This window comes from Mytilus edulis, chromosome 4, assembly GCF_963676685.1.
Source record: "Mytilus edulis chromosome 4, xbMytEdul2.2, whole genome shotgun sequence".
NCBI classification, from domain to species: Eukaryota; Metazoa; Mollusca; class Bivalvia; order Mytilida; family Mytilidae; genus Mytilus; species Mytilus edulis.
The window spans coordinates 16,551,837-16,576,625 of NC_092347.1; the positions used below are offsets into that span (position 1 = coordinate 16,551,837).

The 24,789-nt window shown below is 32.2% G+C and overlaps 1 protein-coding gene across 1 annotated transcript; it reads left to right on the forward strand.

The window, feature by feature from the left end:
• Positions 1–2,686: 2,686 nt before the first annotated feature.
• On the forward strand, positions 2,687–24,232 carry LOC139521722 (uncharacterized). The gene is made up of 6 exons (XM_071315284.1): positions 2,687–2,829; positions 5,905–7,367; positions 8,023–8,137; positions 16,195–16,296; positions 17,391–17,547; positions 18,527–24,232. Exons 2-6 carry the CDS (start codon positions 5,913–5,915, stop codon positions 18,588–18,590), a joined length of 1,893 nt encoding a protein of 630 aa, XP_071171385.1. The 5' UTR covers positions 2,687–2,829; positions 5,905–5,912; the 3' UTR covers positions 18,591–24,232.
• Positions 24,233–24,789: the final 557 nt, after the last annotated feature.

Below are 24,789 nucleotides of genomic sequence, written 5' to 3' on the forward strand. Positions count from 1 at the left end.
AACGTACTATTAAATGCAAAGTATTCGTAGTGTTAAAATTTTACAAAAACTCTTTAATAACGAATTAGTTTTGCTAAACTTTATTTGAAATCGTTAAAATAACATGAATAAGGTGTAACAACAATGTATATAATAACAGAAATCATATCACGGCTGTTATTTTACAATGTTGACCTCAAAAGTTTTCTTTGTCGATTTTTCGTTCAAGTAAACTAACGGACTTCAAAGCCCATTTTACGAAAATTGCACCGTACGATTTTTTGACGACAAGTCAAAATGTTAAGTTTAACATTTGAACTACCAATACTGTGATTTACAGCCGTATAGTCCGAATGACAATTAAACTCCTTAAATAAGCGACTTTTCGTTACTCGGTCACCGTACTACTTAGAGTAGATTTGATTCGTAACTTCCTTCCCAGCGCCGGGGCTGGAATCTGTACGTATATACCGTTTCGATTCCTAACATTACTGAAGAGACATTAATTGTCGAAATCCGGATATGGAGTACCAATTTTTGCACCTCAGTTTGATTGCGGTTTAGCATCTTTTTCGCAAGATTATTGTTTTCTGTATGGTATTAGATTAATAATTAAGATCCATATTGTAACATATAGTGATCTGTTTATTTTACTATCGCGGCTGGCAGTTAGCAGGGTTTAAGAACATCCATTTTTCGACCTGCTAGCAAATGCGTTTTGTTAAATTATGATGTTCAGCAGTTGTCGTTTGTTGCCTGTGATTCATAAGTGTTTCTCGTTTTCTCGTTTTTTATATAGATTAGACTGTTGGGTTTCCCGTTTGAATGGTTTTACACTAGACATTTTTGAGAACATTTATAGCTTACTGTTCGGTGTAAGCGAAGGCTCCGTGTTGAAGACCGTACTTCGACCTATACTGGTTTTTCTATTTTTCAAATTGTGACTTGAACGGAGAGTTGTCTAATTGGCACTCATTTCACACCTTCTTATATCTATGCATCCATGAAACTTGCGCAAATAATAATCTCGGTTATAAATTGGAAAAAAGGTATCTAATGTTGAACAAAATTTTATGAAATAACATTATTGGTCATAATTTCAGTTTAAGGAACCCCAAGACGCTTCCACATAAACATATTACTCGATGAAATGACTGCTTTGTAGTTCTGTGAAGTTAAACATTCCCGTGTAATCAGTGAGGTTTACTAGATTACGCAGACATGTTTGAAGCTGAAACTATTGAAAGTCTACCACCGAATCACATTCCTCGTTACACAACAAGACTTGAAGTTGTCGTTGTATACTATGAAACTTTTTTCTTCTCTCCGCTATCTGTTTGTTTTAATTAAACGGGTGGATATCCGAAAAATGCTAACAAGAGCAAAATATTCATAACCAAAAACAGAACGATAAAAAGACAAATAACAATCTACAAATCACTTATCAGAAGACTAAAAAGTAAACAACTTTATCTCCAAACTATTATTATAAAGCTGGATGTTATTGTTGAAGGTTGGATAATGTTCGATAGCTGCTTACATTAACTTGACTTGTCTCTGGTGGAAACTAGTCTTAAATTGTTGGTAATCATACCACATCTCATTGTTTTCAAGTATATTTACTCAGGGTAAATGATAGTCCAGACTGTTGTCGAAATAGGGAACAACTGGAGACTCGGTATTTATTGAAAGGGGAGGTGTCAGTCCATAAAATAGAAGAATAATTTTGGATGATTTAATGCTAAATAAAATATGTATTTTCAAATCAAAGCGTTGTGATGTTCGCCCCCTACGCCCCCGAAACACAAGACCGAACAGTTAAAGTACACCGGCAATGCAACCTCGATGTCTTTGACTGATATTTTTTTTAAATGGTTGTATATGTGTCTCAATTTTTGTTAGCTGTTTTCTTATTTAACTAGATACTGGTATACATATATATCAGTAATCATATGATTTTTAATGTTGACAGTTTTCATTTTCATAGTACTTTTCAAAAGTATAAACATCAAGTTTCACTCTCAATTACAAAGAAGCGGCAAAATAACAAATTTATATTCATTACCTCGTCGCAATGTAGATATAAAAGTATGCATGAGTCTCTGTATTTTTGTTTTTTGTTTAATTTTGTCTATTTTGTAAATGTCAGCTGGTATCATTCCTGTATTCAGTAAATTACACCAATAAAATTATTTGATTTGGTTTGATTGATATTACTGGGGCCGGTTGAATAGCCATTTCTACTCGAAGAAAATGCTGGTTCGCTTGTCATGTTTTGGCATTTTTGTCAGATTTTCGGAATCCTCTGGTTTTATCTATTTAAATGCCTTAAAAAAAATTAAACATAGACCCCCATTTTGCTTCTTATAAATCTTTTACATATATAATTATAAGACTTCTGTAAAAGTTATTTTTTTTTATAGTTTTTGAGAACTTAAACTTGTCAATAATACAGATATGAAAAGTCAAGAGACAACATTTTCCCGCCAAAATTCATTGGCTTATACAAGGATTTGTATAGTACTATACAAATCCTTGGCTTATATCTCGAAAACAAGCATATATTATTTTGCTCTTCTGGTTCCTTTAATAATACCCTATCAATATATACTAGCGTGTTCTTTTGAAACTGGGTAGCGAACCTCCTTAATATTTTTGTTACAAATGACCCAAATGCACACCTTACAAATATAAAGGGAAATAATCCAACTACTTCCGGCACTGGGAAATAAAAAAAAAACAACATAGCGCACTGCACAATGCAGAAAGATCAGCAGATTGTGTTGCAAAAAAAACCCACACCATAAATTTTTTAATTAACAATATTTCAATCATAAAAAGGAACCCTAAGTAAGATTTATAGCTTATGCAATGAATACATTTATACAGGTTTTTGTTTACACGAACTTCTGAAAATGACCTCCCAAAGCAGGTATCTTGCTGTCACAAAAAAATTATGCTGTATGACATGGTTTCCACGTAATGACCCAAAGTTCAATAGGAGAGTAATGAATGTAGCAACGCCCTTTACTGTCAGGCGTCAAACAGTTATTCTAATGCAATTATTTTGTATCAATGATTCTGATTGGATGACAGTTAGCGTAAAATTCTCTATCTCCTTGTCTGTAACTAAGGAAGCCGACATTTTGAATTGCTGAATGTATTGACACGCCCGATGTTTATGTTTGACGCCGGAAGCATACCTATGACGTCACCTAGTGTAGGGACCAAAGAAGATAACATCTTTTCATGGAATTTTCTTTAATGAAGATTTTACATTGAAATAATGATTGAAATTTAATTATGAACTTGTTTTGCATTAGAATAGAGATAACTGTATTGTATTTGAAGCTTTTGCGGACGTCCATCGGTAGTTTTACTGTCGCAAATACCTGTTTACCTGTCTCCGCTCCGCGTCGCCAGGTAAACTAAATTTGCGACAGTAAAACTACCGATGGACGTCCTTAAAGCTTCAAATACAATACAGTTATCTCTTAATTATAAGCTACCTTTAGTGTCAAATGGTTAAAACTTTAACGTGATTTGTCAAATTATCCTTATTGGGATTTGTAAATTATAGGTCTCAAATTATTAATGTTACTGTAATTTTTGGAAAAAATTTAACTTGATTTGTCAAAATCTGTTGCCAGATTTTTTAATCCTCTAAAAGTAAGTGTACATTGATTGTTATGCACCAACAATTACTTTGAACATCATTTGGCTTAGTCCAAATAATCATGACGTCAATTTCTGGTTGCCATTGGCCACTGGGCGACCGTTAATTTTTTTCCCTGCTAGTTAAAATGTTTTCTGCTTGTAAAATTCTTTTCTACAAGCCAACAGAATGATCAATCAAGCTTAAAAAAACATATTGAGCTATGGGCTTGTGGAGTCAAAGTTTATAGTAAAGACTGTTCATAGATGGATAATTATGAAATTTTGTCTCATGAAAGGGTTTATAATATAATAAACTGGATAATGAGATGTACATTTATATCATTAATTTTTTTTTTTTATTGATAATAACAAACAAACCTGCATAATTAACTTATGGATATACACAAACTTTTTCAGGAACAATATATTAAAAAAATTCACGGAAGACATACTGTAAATTCAAAAATATGTGTTCTTTAAGAAAATACAAAAATGTGAGATAAATTATTTTCAGGAAAATCTCTACCATATTTGGTCATGTATAGTCCGCACTTTTTCCCTTAAATTTGTAGTTTGTACAAGGGGTCCGGACTATACACAACTATAGACAGTTTTTCGAATTTTTTTTTTATTATTTTTTTTTTTAATTTCTTTTTTTCTGCATTAATAATGTATATTGGAGATGTTTATTATATATTTAATTCATTTGATTCTTATTCTTTTATTCTTTTTTTCAACTTTTGTCTTCAAAATTGATTATTCAAAGTAAAGGTGTGACATCCTGCATAGGTAATCAAGAGGGGTAATTAAGGATTAAGTATTGGTGTGTAGGGTAGCAATTAAATAATGATGTTAAGTTTTGACAGGTGTTAAATATTATAATCCCAGGCAATAAAACCAGCGTTTTGCAGTTGCGCGGATTTGCATTTCATTTGCGTCAATTTTTCTTTTCATATGCCCCAATATTTTTACAGGTAAATTACAGGTAAATGGTTTTTTTTTCGTTATCCTTATTGACCTCTTCCGTTAGCCAGTTGTACAAATGATATAAATTGTCTCACCACGGAGAGGTGTAAGAGGGATCTCGAGCAGGATAAGTCAATTAAAACGCAATATGTTCATATACTATAAAAAGCACTCTGTTTATACTAAAATGACAGATTAAAAATCTATTTACAATAATAAAATCCATAAATACGGAATACATTGAAATCACAAATCTGTTCTTGCCGAGTATTTATAGGCAACCCGTCTGATAAATTCCTTTCTTGTGATTTCGTCTCTTCTATATTTGTCAATTTTAACAAAGTCCATCTTTTCTATCTCTCCGCTTTAACTACGTACTGATGCGGGCATTTCTAAGAGTTAGCATTTTAACATACGCAACGGCCTGGATTTTCTTAACTTAAATATAAGTGAACAATGTTTATAATCAAATTTTACTGATATACTTTCAAGGTATAGTACATGTACAAGTAGATACTCACCTGTGTTATGCTGAAAATGCAATTAGGAGCAAATATGAAATCGGCGCAAATGAAAAAAATGAAATCGGCGCAAATGAAAGAATGACAATTTTAAAAGTCGGCACAAATGTCATACGCCTAATAAAGCAACATGATCAATGAAAAGATTATATAAGATTAAATAGTTTTAAAATTTTGATTACTGCTAATTAATTTAGATAAATGTTTGATCTCTTTTTTCTTTTGTTCCATAATATTCAAAGTATTTCTGTTATATTATATATCACTCATAATCAGGTTGGACATACTTAGACAAATGTTGATTTTAATAGGGATCTTTTGATTAATAACTACTTTTATAAAATTATTAAATATTAATTACCTGATGAAAAGCTCTACCATTTCATTTTTTTCATGAAATAAATAAACATAATTTTTTTTTTTTATAAAATACATGGAGAATTGGTGTCAATGGATTTTTACGGTTAACTAGACTTTTACAAAACTTTTTTTCTCGATTTTAAGGGGATGAACAGGGGTGTGGACTACACATAAATGCGTACTATACACGACCAAATACAGTGTACAGATGATGTACATAGAATGTAGGTGTCAGATATCAGAATGCAAGTTCTTCTTATTGTGATCATTATCCATTGATAGTTACAGTTTAACACAATATAAAGGACAAGCCATTAGTATGCAAAGAATGCCAAAAAAACAAAAGAAGATACATAAGAAACAATTTTTTTTAAAGCTTTGAATACCATATTATAACCTTCTATTTCATTATTTTTTTCAGTTACAATCATGGACATAAGTTGTGAAATGGAGCTCCCTTTCACAGAATCCAGTTCATTGACAGGGACTTCATTTGAACATTCATCAGCTGATCTACCTGTAAAACTCCTGGGAAGTTCAGAGGATGTTGACCATCTTCTTCATGGAAACCCAGACAAGCATCTTAGTGCAGCAGACTTTAAGTTAGATCTTGGTGTTGCAAATGATTTAGTATCTGAATTTGGAATGTCAAACGAAAGTCTAATGATGCCAGAAGAACAAGCTGAAGAATATAGTATATCTGATGCTGCTTTAGAGGGAGGAATCAGGCCAGCTGTCACATCAAGTAATATTGTTGCTATGGACAATATTAATTATGTTCACTCCATCCCTCTTATTTCGACTTTATCAGGTATACAGACAGTTCAGGTTATTCCATTTGGATACCTAATTTCTGGTGCCAAACCAAATACTAATCAACAGACAAAAACAACACAAGTTAATATCAACAGTTTCAATCAGTCAACACCAACACATATTCAGACTGTACATAATGCTGTTGTTATTGGCAACCTCATGATGTTGAAGGATGTCAATCAAAGTCAAAATAATAATCAAGCAAAGCAAGTAGACACTGATGTCAGAGCAACTACAGAAAAATGTTTATCAAAAGTTAAGTTGCAGAATAATAAAACAACAAATGTTGAAATGTCAAGACGAGTAGCAAATAAAAAAAATATGGTGAACAACAGACTTCATATAAACCAAAGCACTAGTTTGCAAAATAAAGTTCAAAGTTCACAGAAAAATACAAAAATTAAAATTGATGGAAAAACTATTTCACTGACTTTTGAAGTAAAAGATGTTAGACAATGTGATCTGACAGAATGGCAAACTATTTCACAAGATACTTCAACTTCCAAAGAAACCAACTCAGTTACTACAAGTACAGTTAACAAGGAAGAGAAGCTTGTTCCTATGGTTACCAAATCTTCACCACAACTGCAAATTTTTACCAATGTCAAAGATGCTTCAGATAATACAAAATATGTTTCTCTTTTAAAAGGACAAAATAGTTGTCTGACATTAAGGAAAAATGAAAGCACATTGGAAAATAAAACTGGGAATACAAAAATGGACATTGATAAAGATTTTGTTGAAGAATCAGAAAGCAGTAAATGTACAGATACAGCTGCTAATTCCGAAAGTGCTACCAATGAAAGTAAAGACTCAAGTGATACTACTAAAGACAAAACAGAGGAGTTGGAGAATGAGGTTTTGACTTTACTGGCAAATGCAAGTAAGGAGAGAACGAGAGTTGAACAGGAACAATCCAAAGGAATTCCTGGGAGGAAGAAATCTGGAAAGCCGTGTGGTAACCTACCAACTAATGAAGAGTTGTTTAAATGTGATATATGTGGGTTGGAATTTAACAGGCATGGTAATTTTACCAGACATAAACTTATACATGATGTTAGATTTAAGGTAAGATTATGGATTTGTTCTCATGACATGAGATCTGAATTCTTCTGCTTTTAATAGAATTGAGAATGGAAATGGGAAATGTGTCAAAGAGACAACAACCCTAACAAAGAACAGAAAACAGCTTTGAATTGTTAATTTCTATTAGTAGAATATATAACTAAAATTACAGAGAAGAACATAAGAATAAAAGTTATGTCAGGAAAAGCATTTGACTCAATGAACATGATGAACATGATGAAACAAGTGAATCATATATGTACATATAAAAATCAAAATAAACAATGATAAATTTTATATTTCAAAAATAACTCAGTAAATAAAAGCATGCTCAAATAGTTTAACTGTTAAATGTAATCTGCTGATATGAAATTATGCAATCTTGCACTCTAATAATAATGAGTACTTTAGAGTAAAATTTCCTCCATAACATTATCAAATGTACAGTCTCAGAGAAAAAAATGTACATTGCAAAGAGAAAATTATTGTGCATAATCTTGATGCAAATAAATCAAGAAATAGTTAGTCTTGTTTCAAATTATAAAGAAGAAAATTGGTGTTTAATCGCCACCCAAAAACTATCATATGTAAATAAAGTGCATTCTAGAATCACATAAATTCTGTATGATAAATAAGTATACAAACCTCTCTATTGTAGGATCGATATAAATGTTCTGTATGTGAAAGAAAGTTTCTACAACGATGTGATTTAAAGAGACATTTACTGATACACTCAAACCAGGAACCATACAGGTGTCAAGAATGTGGTAAAGGTAAGGAGTTATCTCCCTTGTGGACTGGAATATTCAATTATATAAACCACTGTTTAACAAAGCACACATTAGGTATAATCATAATTACCTTTTTAATACAAAGAATATAAGTTTTTTTTTTTTAACTTTGTTAAATAAAATTGGGGAATGTGTCAAAGAGACAACAACCTGTTCATAAATCATAAACGGCCGAAAGGTTACTTCAACTTACTTGTACCTTATAAGAACAAAAAGGTAGGAAAATTTTTCCACCTTAGGTCATCAATTGGTATAAGGAGGTTTGAACAAAGAAGGATGTAAAAAGTTGTGATAAAAGATAAGGTTTGTCTCCCTTTATGAATTTGGAAAAACCAGGAAATGGCTGTCTATTGTACATGTAAGAGTTATCTACCTTTTTACTTGAATTAAAAATAACTTTTTTAATCACACAGATCTCATCAGCTTTAGACTATCCATTTGTTAAAGTAGCATTGACTGGAAATTTAGATAATATTGCATGCATTTATTATTACGATTTTGTCATTTTAGACTAAAATGCATTTTTAATTTTTCAAATTGAGACAAATCTTGTTTAATTCATATAAAAAATTTCAAAAGCGATTTTAAATTTTTGCGATTATAACCCTGCTGCATTTTTCTCAAAAATAAAAACATCGCAATAATTTCAGAATCTACAGTAGTTTGATCTAAATAAGCCATTTCATGATATTTTTTTGTGTTTGAACAAAGGTATCAACTGCAATGCTTACAAAACTAATTAGTACTGCCTGTACAAGGGCTTTATAGCCAGTTAAGGTTGTTAAACTAATTAGTACTAACTGTGCAAGGGCTTTATAGCCAGTTAAGGTTGTTCAACTAATTAGTACTGACTGTGCAAGGGCTTTATAGCCAGTTAAGGTTGTTAAACTAATTAGTACTGACTGTACAAGGGCTTTATAGCCAGTTAAGGTTGTTCAACTAATTAGTACTGACTGTGCAAGGGCTTTATAGCCAGTTAAGGTTGTTCAACTAATTAGTACTAACTGTGCAAGGGCTTTATAGCCAGTTAAGGTTGTTAAACTAATTAGTACTGTCTGTGCAAGGGCTTTATAGCCAGTTAAGGTTGTTCAACTAATTAGTACTAACTGTGCAAGGGCTTTATAGCCAGTTAAGGTTGTTAAACTAATTAGTACTGACTGTGCAAGGGCTTTATAGCCAGTTAAGGTTGTTCAACTAATTAGTACTGTCTGTGCAAGGGCTTTATAGCCAGTTCAGGTTGTTAAACTAATTAGTACTGACTGTGCAAGGGCTTTATAGCCAGTTAAGGTTGTTCAACTAATTAGTACTAACTGTGCAAGGGCTTTATAGCCAGTTAAGGTTGTTAAACTAATTAGTACTGTCTGTGCAAGGGCTTTATAGCCAGTTAAGGTTGTTCAACTAATTAGTACTGACTGTGCAAGGGCTTTATAGCCAGTTAAGGTTGTTAAACTAATTAGTACTGACTGTGCAAGGGCTTTATAGCCAGTTAAGGTTGTTAAACTAATTAGTACTGACTGTGCAAGGGCTTTATAGCCAGTTAAGGTTGTTAAACTAATTAGTACTGTCTGTGCAAGGGCTTTATAGCCAGTTAAGGTTGTTAAACTAATTAGTACTAACTGTGCAAGGGCTTTATAGCCAGTTAAGGTTGTTAAACTAATTAGTACTGTCTGTGCAAGGGCTTTATAGCCAGTTAAGGTTGTTCAACTAATTAGTACTGACTGTGCAAGGGCTTTATAGCCAGTTAAGGTTGTTCAACTAATTAGTACTGACTGTACAAGGGCTTTATAGCCAGTTAAGGTTGTTCAACTAATTAGTACTGACTGTGCAAGGGCTTTATAGCCAGTTAAGGTTGTTCAACTAATTAGTACTGACTGTGCAAGGGCTTTATAGCCAGTTAAGGTTGTTAAACTAATTAGTACTGACTGTGCAAGGGCTTTATAGCCAGTTAAGGTTGTTAAACTAATTAGTACTGTCTGTGCAAGGGCTTTACAGCCAGTTAAGGTTGTTCAACTAATTAGTACTAACTGTGCAAGGGCTTTATAGCCAGTTAAGGTTGTTCAACTAATTAGTACTAACTGTGCAAGGGCTTTATAGCCAGTTAAGGTTGTTCAACTAATTAGTACTGACTGTACAAGGGCTTTATAGCCAGTTAAGGTTGTTAAACTAATTAGTACTGACTGTACAAGGGCTTTATAGCCAGTTAAGGTTGTTAAACTAATTAGTACTGACTGTGCAAGGGCTTTATAGCCAGTTAAGGTTGTTCAACTAATTAGTACTAACTGTGCAAGGGCTTTATAGCCAGTTAAGGTTGTTAAACTAATTAGTACTGTCTGTGCAAGGGCTTTATAGCCAGTTAAGGTTGTTCAACTAATTAGTACTAACTGTGCAAGGGCTTTATAGCCAGTTAAGGTTGTTAAACTAATTAGTACTGACTGTGCAAGGGCTTTATAGCCAGTTAAGGTTGTTCAACTAATTAGTACTGACTGTGCAAGGGCTTTATAGCCAGTTAAGGTTGTTAAACTAATTAGTACTGTCTGTGCAAGGGCTTTATAGCCAGTTAAGGTTGTTCAACTAATTAGTACTAACTGTGCAAGGGCTTTATAGCCAGTTAAGGTTGTTCAACTAATTAGTACTGTCTGTGCAAGGGCTTTATAGCCAGTTAAGGTTGTTAAACTAATTAGTACTGACTGTACAAGGGCTTTATAGCCAGTTAAGGTTGTTAAACTAATTAGTACTGACTGTACAAGGGCTTTATAGCCAGTTCAGGTTGTTAAACTAATTAGTACTGACTGTACAAGGGCTTTATAGCCAGTTAAGGTTGTTCAACTAATTAGTACTGTCTGTGCAAGGGCTTTATAGCCAGTTAAGGTTGTTCAACTAATTAGTACTAACTGTACAAGGGCTTTATAGCCAGTTAAGGTTGTTAAACTAATTAGTACTAACTGTGCAAGGGCTTTATAGCCAGTTAAGGTTGTTCAACTAATTAGTACTAACTGTGCAAGGGCTTTATAGCCAGTTAAGGTTGTTAAACTAATTAGTACTGTCTGTGCAAGGGCTTTATAGCCAGTTAAGGTTGTTAAACTAATAAGTACTGTCTGTGCAAGGGCTTTATAGCCAGTTAAGGTTGTTCAACTAATTAGTACTGACTGTACAAGGGCTTTATAGCCAGTTAAGGTTGTTAAACTAATTAGTACTAACTGTGCAAGGGCTTTATAGCCAGTTAAGGTTGTTCAACTAATTAGTACTGACTGTGCAAGGGCTTTATAGCCAGTTCAGGTTGTTAAACTAATTAGTACTGTCTGTGCAAGGGCTTTATAGCCAGTTAAGGTTGTTAAACTAATTAGTACTGTCTGTGCAAGGGCTTTATAGCCAGTTAAGGTTGTTAAACTAATTAGTACTGTCTGTGCAAGGGCTTTATAGCCAGTTAAGGTTGTTAAACTAATTAGTACTGTCTGTGCAAGGGCTTTATAGCCAGTTAAGGTTGTTAAACTAATAAGTACTGTCTGTGCAAGGGCTTTATAGCCAGTTAAGGTTGTTAAACTAATTAGTACTGACTGTGCAAGGGCTTTATAGCCAGTTCAGGTTGTTAAACTAATTAGTACTGACTGTACAAGGGCTTTATAGCCAGTTAAGGTTGTTAAACTAATAAGTACTGTCTGTGCAAGGGCTTTATAGCCAGTTAAGGTTGTTCAACTAATTAGTACTGTCTGTACAAGGGCTTTATAGCCAGTTAAGGTTGTTAAACTAATTAGTACTGTCTGTGCAAGGGCTTTATAGCCAGTTAAGGTTGTTAAACTAATTAGTACTGACTGTGCAAGGGCTTTATAGCCAGTTAAGGTTGTTCAACTAATTAGTACTGTCTGTACAAGGGCTTTATAGCCAGTTAAGGTTGTTCAACTAATTAGTACTGACTGTGCAAGGGCTTTATAGCCAGTTAAGGTTGTTCAACTAATTAGTACTGTCTGTACAAGGGCTTTATAGCCAGTTAAGGTTGTTAAACTAATTAGTACTGACTGTGCAAGGGCTTTATAGCCAGTTAAGGTTGTTCAACTAATTAGTACTGTCTGTACAAGGGCTTTATAGCCAGTTAAGGTTGTTAAACTAATTAGTACTGACTGTGCAAGGGCTTTATAGCCAGTTAAGGTTGTTCAACTAATAAGTACTGTCTGTGCAAGGGCTTTATAGCCAGTTAAGGTTGTTAAACTAATTAGTACTGACTGTGCAAGGGCTTTATAGCCAGTTAAGGTTGTTAAACTAATTAGTACTGACTGTGCAAGGGCTTTATAGCCAGTTAAGGTTGTTAAACTAATTAGTACTGACTGTGCAAGGGCTTTATAGCCAGTTAAGGTTGTTCAACTAATTAGTACTGTCTGTACAAGGGCTTTATAGCCAGTTAAGGTTGTTCAACTAATTAGTACTGACTGTACAAGGGCTTTATAGCCAGTTAAGGTTGTTCAACTAATTAGTACTGTCTGTACAAGGGCTTTATAGCCAGTTAAGGTTGTTAAACTAATTAGTACTGACTGTGCAAGGGCTTTATAGCCAGTTAAGGTTGTTAAACTAATTAGTACTGACTGTGCAAGGGCTTTATAGCCAGTTAAGGTTGTTAAACTAATTAGTACTGACTGTGCAAGGGCTTTATAGCCAGTTAAGGTTGTTCAACTAATTAGTACTGTCTGTACAAGGGCTTTATAGCCAGTTAAGGTTGTTCAACTAATTAGTACTGACTGTGCAAGGGCTTTATAGCCAGTTAAGGTTGTTAAACTAATTAGTACTGACTGTGCAAGGGCTTTATAGCCAGTTAAGGTTGTTCAACTAATTAGTACTGTCTGTACAAGGGCTTTATAGCCAGTTAAGGTTGTTCAACTAATTAGTACTGACTGTGCAAGGGCTTTATAGCCAGTTAAGGTTGTTAAACTAATTAGTACTGACTGTGCAAGGGCTTTATAGCCAGTTAAGGTTGTTAAACTAATAAGTACTGTCTGTGCAAGGGCTTTATAGCCAGTTAAGGTTGTTAAACTAATTAGTACTGACTGTACAAGGGCTTTATAGCCAGTTAAGGTTGTTCAACTAATTAGTACTGTCTGTACAAGGGCTTTATAGCCAGTTAAGGTTGTTAAACTAATTAGTACTGACTGTGCAAGGGCTTTATAGCCAGTTAAGGTTGTTAAACTAATTAGTACTGACTGTGCAAGGGCTTTATAGCCAGTTAAGGTTGTTAAACTAATTAGTACTGACTGTGCAAGGGCTTTATAGCCAGTTAAGGTTGTTCAACTAATTAGTACTGTCTGTACAAGGGCTTTATAGCCAGTTAAGGTTGTTCAACTAATTAGTACTGACTGTGCAAGGGCTTTATAGCCAGTTAAGGTTGTTAAACTAATTAGTACTGACTGTACAAGGGCTTTATAGCCAGTTAAGGTTGTTAAACTAATTAGTACTGACTGTGCAAGGGCTTTATAGCCAGTTAAGGTTGTTCAACTAATTAGTACTAACTGTGCAAGGGCTTTATAGCCAGTTAAGGTTGTTAAACTAATTAGTACTGTCTGTGCAAGGGCTTTATAGCCAGTTCAGGTTGTTAAACTAATTAGTACTGACTGTGCAAGGGCTTTATAGCCAGTTAAGGTTGTTCAACTAATTAGTACTAACTGTACAAGGGCTTTATAGCCAGTTAAGGTTGTTCAACTAATTAGTACTGTCTGTGCAAGGGCTTTATAGCCAGTTAAGGTTGTTCAACTAATTAGTACTAACTGTGCAAGGGCTTTATAGCCAGTTAAGGTTGTTAAACTAATTAGTACTGTCTGTGCAAGGGCTTTATAGCCAGTTAAGGTTGTTCAACTAATTAGTACTAACTGTGCAAGGGCTTTATAGCCAGTTAAGGTTGTTAAACTAATTAGTACTGTCTGTGCAAGGGCTTTATAGCCAGTTAAGGTTGTTCAACTAATTAGTACTAACTGTGCAAGGGCTTTATAGCCAGTTAAGGTTGTTAAACTAATTAGTACTGTCTGTGCAAGGGCTTTATAGCCAGTTCAGGTTGTTAAACTAATTAGTACTGACTGTGCAAGGGCTTTATAGCCAGTTAAGGTTGTTCAACTAATTAGTACTAACTGTGCAAGGGCTTTATAGCCAGTTAAGGTTGTTAAACTAATTAGTACTGACTGTACAAGGGCTTTATACCAAGGTATCCACTTCAGGGACTCTAACGAAATGATTCACACAGGCGTTGGTTCACCCGAGACGATTTTAAATTTGAAATTAACAATTTCCCCCACCTTAGTAGTAATATGTGTACCAACTTCACCTGCATATGGAATATACATTTCCCAACTTATTAGGTTTTCAAGAGCTTGCAGCTCCTATTCAGACTTTGTAAAACGTCACCAGTGTCTGAGCAGAAAATTGATGAACCAGGGGTATGTCAAAGAACGTCTCGTCCTTTTTCTAAAAAAGTTCATCGGAAGATACCCAGAACTTGTTGATAAATATTCCGTATCAACTTCACAAATAATACAAGATGGTCTTGAAGTATAGATTTTGCGTACTGACGTTTGTTATCATCTTAATTACGTATTATAGTATTCTTTTATATGTCTTTTTTAGATATTCATTTGAAGTGACTCTGTGGTTACGTAAAACCACATACTTTGAACGGCAAAATTATTTCATTTATTGATATTACTTTTACTTAAGGATCTTGACATACTATGAATGACTAAACTATTTTATTCAATAAGACTACTTTTTCTGTTTAGTCTGTTTTTTATGATATACATTTGACGTGAAACTGTACTTATGTATCCCGTCATACTTTGAACCACACCATTATTTTATTTATTATTATTACTTTTACTGTTAAATCTGGTTTTTGTTATATCTACTTTACGTGAGTCTGCATTTATGTATGCCGTCATACGACAAAATTATTTTTATGTCTACCTGTGCGAATTTCAAACGCGCAATTTTACACCAGTAATGAAAACCTTCTATCATTTATGGGTAGACTTTACATAGATAAATTCAGCCGTATTTGACGTGAAACTGTACTTATGTGTCCCGTCATACTTTGAACCACACCATTATTTCATTTATTATTTTTACTGTAAGTCTGTTTTTTGTTATATCTACTTTACGTGAGTCTGCATTTATGTATGCCGTCATACGACAAAATTATTTTTATGTCTACCTGTGCGAATTTCAAACGCGCAATTTTACACCAGTAATGAAAACCTTCTGTCATTTATGGGTAGACTTTACATAGATAAATTCAGCCGTATAAGAAAAGCAAAATGAGAATGTTAAATTTGATGTATGCCTTTTTGTGCTACTTTGTTACATTTGTTGTTTATGTAGTGATATTAAGATGATAACACAATATTGACTGTTGTACCCCTATTTTTGACATTTTTACTCTTTGAGTATGTTTGTTTTGTTCATGCATCGTTGACAATGTAATGGAATTTGATGCGACTGTCATACAAGTGAGAGGTTTAACTAGCTATAAAACCAGGTTCAATCCACCATTTTCTACATTAGAAAATGCCTGTACCAAGTCAGGAATATGACAGTTGTTATCCATTCGTTTGATGTGTTTGGACTTTTGATTTTGCCTTTTGATTTTTGATTTTCCTTTTTGAATTTTCCTCGGAGTTCAGTATTTTTGTGTTTTTATTTTTTATAGGCAGTTAAGGTTGTTAAACTAATTAGTACTGACTGTACAAGGGCTTTATAGCCAGTTAAGGTTGTTAAAAGCTTCCATCATCATTCATCATAACTAATATTTACTTTAACATATATCATTTTTAACAAGCAATGGCTGGTCCAGTATTTAACACATAGGGGTGTAAGAGGCCCTTTTTTACCAAACAACACATAGAACAAAATTATATCTGTGTATTGAAGTGTCTCTGCTTTTGAAAGAAATGAAAGAAAAGAAACTAAGGATCATGATTTACTTATTAAAATACCACTAACCAGTACTTAAGTTTGCATTCCTCACTTATTTTGTTTCATTGATGTATCTGATTTTGTAACACTTTTTACAGGTTATATACGAAGGAGTGATTTAGTAGTTCACATGAGATTTCACAAGAAAGAGCGTGTTTTTGCCTGTCCTTATTGTTCCGATAAAAAGTTTTGTCAGTCAGGTATATACATGATATATGTTATCATTAAAACATCTTCAAACCAATGTTTAATTTGCATAACAAAAGTTTATAAAAATCTGTCAGTTTCCAAGAAGAAACTCAAATGTGTTATTGCTAAGTATTTAATTTTCGATAAGACTTTATTGACCAATATATAGCATGAATAGACCATAGATTTTTGCCTGCTCTTTTGAGATGGGATTTTTTTTTAAATCTAAAGGATATATACTACATGTACTATCAATATTTAACAAACAAAAACACCACAAAGACATCTTCTATACTGTAAACCAACTTATTTCCGCTGATACTTTATTTCGTATTTGGCTTATTTTAATATACTATGTGATGATTTAATTTCGAGAATTTTTAAACCATTGATGTAGGGTAGTTAAAAATAAAAGATCCTTTTTTATATATTCGCGCCAATTAATTTTTGTGTATTTATTCAGTCCCGAAAATTAGTTGGTTTACATGTACAGCATACACAAGATGACAATTCATTCCACTAAAAACTGAAAGTGCATTTACATCCTCCAGAAGAAAGAGTTTGCATATTGTTTATGCTGCCATAAGACATCAGTGTCATTTTCATGCGTGAAAAAAGTGGACTAATAACTTTTAAATACTTGAAAATAAGCAAGAAAAAATCATTGAAACTGAAAATTAAGATTTCACATTATAATGCATTTACCATATAAATTAAAAGATATAAACCGGTCCTATTTGATTCGAAGAAACATTAATGTCAAGACTGAAAATTAAAAGTTACTGACCTGTTATGATTTTATTCAAGTTTAAGGTCAGTTTATAAAAGGGGCTGTGCACTGTCAGTCTGTTCAGTAGAAAGTGCAGGTACATGTAAGCAATCATAAGTAAAGACTTGGGGTAACCAGTATAAAGTAGATAGTTTGGGTAACCAGTCATTAGAAGGTAGTTTGGATAATAAGTCTCAACAAATTGAAATAGTTACTTTGTTTAAATCATTCACTGTTAATCATTGAAAAACATATATATACTTCCACTTAAAACAAATGAAAAACTATTTGCTTTTCTTTATTTTCATACATTATTATAAAACTTTGTTTTGGTAGGTGATTTGAACAGACATGTACGTAATGTACATCTTCACAGCAGTACCCATAAGTGTGGACATTGTGATCGTCAATTCAGTAAAGAACCAGCTTTGATACAACACCAGTACACATGTCATGGAAATGTTCTATCTCAGAACTCAAAGAAAAGATCTAAGTGAGTTTTATGTAGATTGAATTTTGAATAATGGCTATCACTCTCGACTCAGGATGAAAACAAATGTTGTAAAGAAAAGGAAATGTATTGTCCAAAGTGGTCTTTCTTAAATCAGATTCAATTTTCTTTTCATTATTAAGACTTTGCCATAATTTTTAGCCATTAAGGCATTTATTTAGAATCATCATCACTCTTTGCCTAATCTAAAAATTTGTAAGCAGGCCCTTGCTAATGTGTCATTTTCCCATATCAAACTATTGTTTTCAAACATAGGACTTTTTTTCTATTTTTTTAAAATCTCCTTTCCTATTGTTACTATTGGCCTTCGAGCCAAGCAAGAAAACACTTCAGGAGATCTAAGGCAAGGAATTCAGCAACATTTTTTTAGGTAAAGATTGCATGAAATGCAATCAAAACCTTATGGGACCGACTTGATATCTAAATCTTCCAAGACTTATCACTACCTTTCGATACACAAAATATAGTGCATTAATCATAACATTCTATACATCATATCCATGAACATTTCCAAAAATTTATTGATGTAATATATGCTCAGATATTCAAGGCACAAAATGATGTAGCACTTGTCAAGAAAATTACATAACTTTTGCAAGGTGCAGGAATCTAATATCTGTTCTAGAAATATAAATGATGTCACTGTTAAAGCTATCTTTAAAAATGGGAGTTATCTTGCTTTGTCAAGAATTGCTGTTAAATCAAGTACAACCAATGCAATATTAATTTTATTTCTCACTGATAAATTGAAGCAATCTTTACCTTTCAGTGCTTACAAGCACTTTGATTATATTGTTCTTTTTGAAGATTGATTTGTACCATGATTGGGTTTCCATCAACTGATGGATAATCCTTTAATATGTGGATCACCAGCAGACCTGAGCCTGTTTTACATACCAGGAAATAAAACCAATATCTTGTTTATACCTATATATAATATTTTAACATATTTCTATTTTAGGGGTGGACTATCCAATAGTGCTGGAAATAAAGGGAAATCTGCAAACAAGAAGAAAACAGATTAAGCTTAATTTATTTAGTTTCTTGTTAAACTTTTGATGTTGTAACACACATTTTGTAAGATCTGTGAACATGTTGATCATGTAATTTCTTGCAGAATATTTGTAAATCATGTGATTTCTTAAATGGCTGACCATAATTATGTCTTTTTTTTTATATATCTCTCCTCTCATTGCATAAAACATTCTATCATCTTTTCATTATTTTCATTTTTGGGATACGATTGCTTTCAAGCAATCTGTAGACTTATACCAGTGGCTCAGGTCCATGCCCTCACATCAACTGTTTTATTCTAAACACTAAGGAACATCTCAGATTCGTATGATTGTCTTGCTTTAAAAGGTAGAAACAAACAAAGGGATTGAACTTAAACAACTTTCCTATAATGTTCTTTTCATAATCTTCATGTTTGATATTTTCCTTGACTTATATGCGTATTTTTAACAACACAGAAAATCAGATTTGAGCAGTATTTATATTTAGTGTTTTTATAAATTTAGAAACACGTCAGAGGGAATTCCCCAGTTTTTATCAATATGTGAGAGTTCTATGAATTCCGACAAATCTATTTCTCTCATATAAGAACTGAAGTGGAGTTTTTCTTATGTCACCGTTATGAAACTGATATTTGATATTGTACTTCAATAAAGAAATAGAGGACCATCTATACATTTAATACACGTTCTCGCTCCAGGGTTTGTTTAGGTAATTGTGCGTATGTGTATAGTTTTCCTGAGTTTAAGGGGTATTAGATTGAATGGTTGCTCTGGATTCCCCACTCAATTAATTAATTTCAAACTCACGGGATCTTTTCTATGTATGTCTGCTATTGAGGGTTATTGTTGTTGCATAATTTTAAATCATATGCATCATTTAAATTAAAATAAATGGTCCACATTGTAGAGCTTTCACTACAACACCCCTTTAGGCGAAATGGAGTCTTCCATGTGATCGTTTTGAGTTGTCTCCCTTCCAGAAGTAAATTCCTTCAATTCTGAGAGATCAAAATATACAATACAAATTAACTCGCTTCTATCGATAAACGTCGTATTATATTAAAAACAATTGCAATTTAAACTGATAAATGTGTACAGAAAGGAGTCATAAAACTAAATATTTTAAGAGTTAGGAATGGAGTTCCTCCTAGAATTAGCGTAGGAAAATAGGTGACAAGATATGAAGTACAATACCTTCTCTCGTGACTGCTGTTGAAAGTAAACTTGGAATTGATAGTACAAAAATAAAACACAATAAGCCTAAGTACATTGTTCATACACTTGTATCTGAGATTGGCTATTTTGTAACTATTCAGATTACGTAAATTACATTTTACATGTGCAGTTGAATTAGTTTTGAAAATAATATTATCGAACTACATGTATACATGTGTCAATGAAAACAATGGCAATTGTATCCCTCAGAGCAATCTGCTCTTTGATTAAGTGTTGCATTGTCTTCCAAAAAGTTGTCATTATAAAAAAAGGCTAGTGACAAAAGTTGTTGCCAATTCAAAAAAATTTTTAAGAGCCCAATTTTCAGACATGCCTATTTTTTGTGATACCTTTTAAGATCAATGATATGTAAACAGTTTGAACAAAGGTTTCCTAGTTCATCAGGATAACTGAACATCATCCATTATCCTGGGTTGTTGGTAATCCAAATTTAACATTTAAAATCCTGGAAGTTTTTGTTGTCTACTCCTTCACCCAAGCATTGACAATCTAGTGAATATTTAAAACAACTTTCAACAATTTTGTACTTGATAGTCTGGATGATTTGAAAAAAACAAACATTAAATCACTTAAAATGATTTTTTCATTATGACCTTGACCTATTGAAACAGTTTGTAGAAATGAGGATTTACATAGTTTCTAAAATTTGCGGTCGTATATTGGTATGACGTTGTCGTCATTATCTGAAGACACATTGGTTTTCGCACTATAACTTTAGTTTAAGTAAATAGAAATCTATGGAATTTAAACACAAGGTTTATGACCACAAAAGGACGGTTGGGAGTTTTGGTCCCAACAGTTTAGAAATTGGGGGCCAAAAAAGGGCCCAAATAAGCATTTTTCTTGGTTTTTGCACAATAACTTTAGTATAAGTAAATAGAAATCTATGAAATTTAAACACAAGGTTTATGAACACAAAAGGAAGGTTGGGATTGATTACGGGAGTTTTGGTCCCAACAGTTTAGGAATTAGGGGCCCAAAGGGTTCAAAATTAAATTTTGATTTCATCAAAAATTGAATAATTGGGGTTCTTTGATATGCCGAATCTAACTGTGTATTTAGATTCTTAATTTTTTGTCCCGTTTTCAAATTGGTCTACATTAAGGTCCAAAGGGTTCAAAATTAAACTTTGTTTGATTTCAACAAAAATTGAATCCTTGGGGTTCTTTGATATGCTGAATCTAAACTTGTATTAAGATTTTTTGCTTATGGGGCCAGTTTTCAAGTTGGTCCAAATCGTGGTCCAAAATTAAACTTTGTTTGATATCAACAAAAATTGAATCCTTAAGGTTCTTTGATATGCTGAATCTAAACATGTATTTAGATCTTTGATTATGGGCCCAGTTTTCAAGTTGGTCCAAATCGGGGAAAAATTGAAATTTGTTTGATTTCAACAAAAATTGAATATATGGGCTTCTTTGATATATGCTGAATCTAACCATGTAATTAGATTTTTGATATTTGGGCCTGGTTATCAAATTGGTCCACATTGAGGTCTAAAGGGTCCAAAATTGAACTTTATTTGATTTCATCAAAAATTGAATTTTTGGGGTTTTTTGATATGCTGAATCTAACCATGTATTTAGATTTTGGACCATAATAGGTAAATATCCAATTTAATAAACAAAAAAAAGTTTTTAAGTTTAAGTTCTTAGACCACATTCATTCTGTGTCAGAAACCTATGTTGTGTCAACTATTTAATCACAATCCAAATTCAGAGCTGTATCAAGCTTGAATGTTGTGTCCATACTTGCCCCAACTGTTCAGGGTTCGAACTCTGTGGTCGTATAAATTTGCGCCCTGCTGGGCATCTGGTTCTAATCTAACACTAAAGAGACGGCAAGCTAGCTACAATCAATCATTCTAATCTAGTCATATCAATGGTCACTATTAGAAGTCTTCTTTAAATAATTGATAATTTCTTAGTCTGCAGTTATGGTTTATCGTACTACAAGATGTTTTATTTTACTATGGTTTATGTAGGTCACACTTAGAGCTATGTTACATCAAAACTTGTCTTTTTGCATTTACCATACTAACACTTCTGTTTTATTTATGAATAATCTTCTGTATTAGAGATACAGGGAGATAACTCTGTAAAATTAGCTACACGTTTTAATCACGTATTGTTAAGCTTCTCAATGATCAAAATTAGTGTTTTATCAAACTGCTATACATTCAATGAAATTTTTCCGAGAAAGAATGTGGTTCAAATGTTTTGAAGTTTTTATATTTTTGTCAAAGAGTGACCCTTGTAAATATTTTGTCAAAATTTTATGAAAATTAAACGAGCCAAATTAATTTTAGTCAAGATGTTTGGTATCACCTTAAGATGAAAATTAAGTGCTTTTTATATATACTGCATAGGGCATGTGGTTTTCATGATCTCAGTTTTTGTTACATGTTTATTGTTTTCTACTTTCTCTTTTATTTAAAGTTCACTTTGTTGAGTAAAGTGTATTGTTTTTTTTTTCTTATTATCAAATTTATGATAATATTTTGTTCTTTTATTTTGTATATTTGCCTTCATTGCTAAACAAAGTGCTGGTCATATTGAAATTTCTGTTTTATTGGATATTAAACATAATTGTGCATAGATATTTACAGATAATACTATACAAACCTGTTATTTAGTTTGAAAATTTGTTTAAATGTTTGAAATAATAACTATCAAGTTTAAATTTTACAGAAACTGTGAAAATTTAACATTATTGCAAGGTTTTATGTTATAATTGTTGGGTAAGTGTTGAATTTTAATTTGGCCAAATGTATGTTCACATCTTGAAATGTTAAGTAGAATTGATGCAATACTAATCATGTAACATTTATCACAATAAGGATGACATGGAACATTGTGTGTGAATTTACAGTATTTGTGACTGGTTTTACAGCTGACAATGCGGTATGGGCCTTGTTCATTGTTGAAGGCCATATGATGACCTATAGTTGTCAATTTCTGTGTTATTTGATAACTTGTGGAAAGTTGTCTCATCTTCTTTTTTACATTTACAGTATCCATTGTAAAGTTAAATAAGGATGTTCTTTTTTTGCGTTTGTTGAGGTTTCTTTAGTACATTGGGCCTAAGAAATAAGTTTTATTATTTGTCCTTAAAAGTATTACACTTTACACTTTATATACATTTGTTGTGTTTCCACTTTTTGTATTAACCAGCTATTTTTATTATTTTAGAAATAACATATTTAATGGTTTTTTCTTCTTCTCTTGTTTTTAGTAATTATTTATGTTTTACCTGTTATATGACCAAATAAAAAAATGTAAATGTGGTTCTGGTTATATATGTGTGACTCAACATTGATTTTTATAACAAATAATACATACTGTAAAGTACCTAAAATTAAATACACCAAGAAAAGGAACATATGTACTAATCAAAACCACACTATTGTTTAATTTGGAAAAGATGTTATTGTTATTTGCCTTGTTTTGTTTTATCCTAGAAGTACTGTATTACATTGTATCAGTAGTATAGTATATATCTATAGTATGAATTAGAGCAAACATCTCAAAGACTCAAATGTTTATCAATTTTCACTTTGATCTTTTTCTGATTAATATTTGTTCTACAGTGGTTGTTAATTATTATATTTGATCATATCACTACACAGTTAAATATGAAATAATCATAAACCCTATCTTGTCATCATCATGCTTAAAAAAACATATGTCATATATGTAAATTTTCAGAGTTTGTCAAGTATATGTATGTGTGCCATGATAACTGGTACGCTAATTTCATATTAATAATTAACTTAAACATAATACCATGATAAATTTTGTTGTCTCTACAAGCTGCTTTATGCATATGTAAAGTAACATTTTAAGAATAGCTTGATTCCCAACTTTTACACATCTATCTGAGACATAGTAGTTTTCTGGCTTCCACTTGTTGTCAATCTGGGATCTTAGATAAATCTTTCCATTATATTAACATATTTTCTTATTCGTTACATTATCATAAAATTAATGAAATAATGTGTATTATTTTTTTCTCAAAGCAATTTTTTTCCATGAAAAATTTGATATTTAAAAAGTCAACATACCTTATCCCCAATCTTTCAATTGTATCTTTTTTCAAGTTTTTGTTAAGTCTTTTTATGAGGCGGAAAAATGAAAATCATGTTCAAAGCTTTCACAAATATTTTTTTTTGACTGGAAAATATAACAGAAAGTCAGAAGTTTGCATATCATGCTCTAGTAATTGTTAGAAGCCATGGTTGTGTTTAAATGTGCAGTTATACTGAGATAGTGACATGTGCACTTGAAACAAGATATTGAATTTAGATGTGCATTGTTTGCCTAATAAGTATTTGAAGGTATAAATTGTGCAATATATATGTAGTTTACCCTAGTTGTTATATTCGGTGTTGTGGATTAAAATGTTGTTAACTCTTACTTTTGTTTATTATTTTTCCAAGTTGGAAAGCTATAAAGATCGTGGTTAAACGGATATCTTCAAATTTATGAACTTTTCTTTTGTGTGACTGCTAATACAATAATCTCTTCCACATAAACAATTGTTTATATTTTCAAGTTGTAGTTTGAATTCATCTCCAGTGTTTTCCATTCGGCATTTAAGCCGGGTGTGCCGACCGGTTCATTCAACCTATGCCAACATTTTGAAATTTAGGTATAGAATTGTATGAAAAAATGTTGGCATAGGTTGAATAATTTGTAATAGATTAAGTGTTATAAAAACATAAATTTATTTGGGGCTAATCAATTTACAACCGGTTTAAACCTACCATTAAAGTGTACTCAATATACAAAATCTTATACAAGTACAAGTGAAAATGTAGGTATAATGTATGTTGAGGATCTCTATTTCATATAGGAATAAGTTTAAAATTAATATAATGAAATAATGAGGGAAAAAGAATTTTATGGATTTTTATTAAAGGAACAATCATCTAGTCATATTAAATATCTATCTGTGTTATACTGAGGATAAT

Bases quoted from the DNA above. Each gene is read 5' to 3' on its own strand.
- LOC139521722 (XM_071315284.1), top strand. From the start codon at position 5,913: ATGGACATAAGTTGTGAAATGGAGCTCCCTTTCACAGAATCCAGTTCA. The intron at 8,138-16,194 runs GTAAGGAGTTAT...CACTTTTTACAG, and splicing joins GTGTCAAGAATGTGGTAAAG to GTTATATACGAAGGAGTGAT. The intron at 17,548-18,526 runs GTGAGTTTTATG...TTTCTATTTTAG, and splicing joins AACTCAAAGAAAAGATCTAA to GGGTGGACTATCCAATAGTG.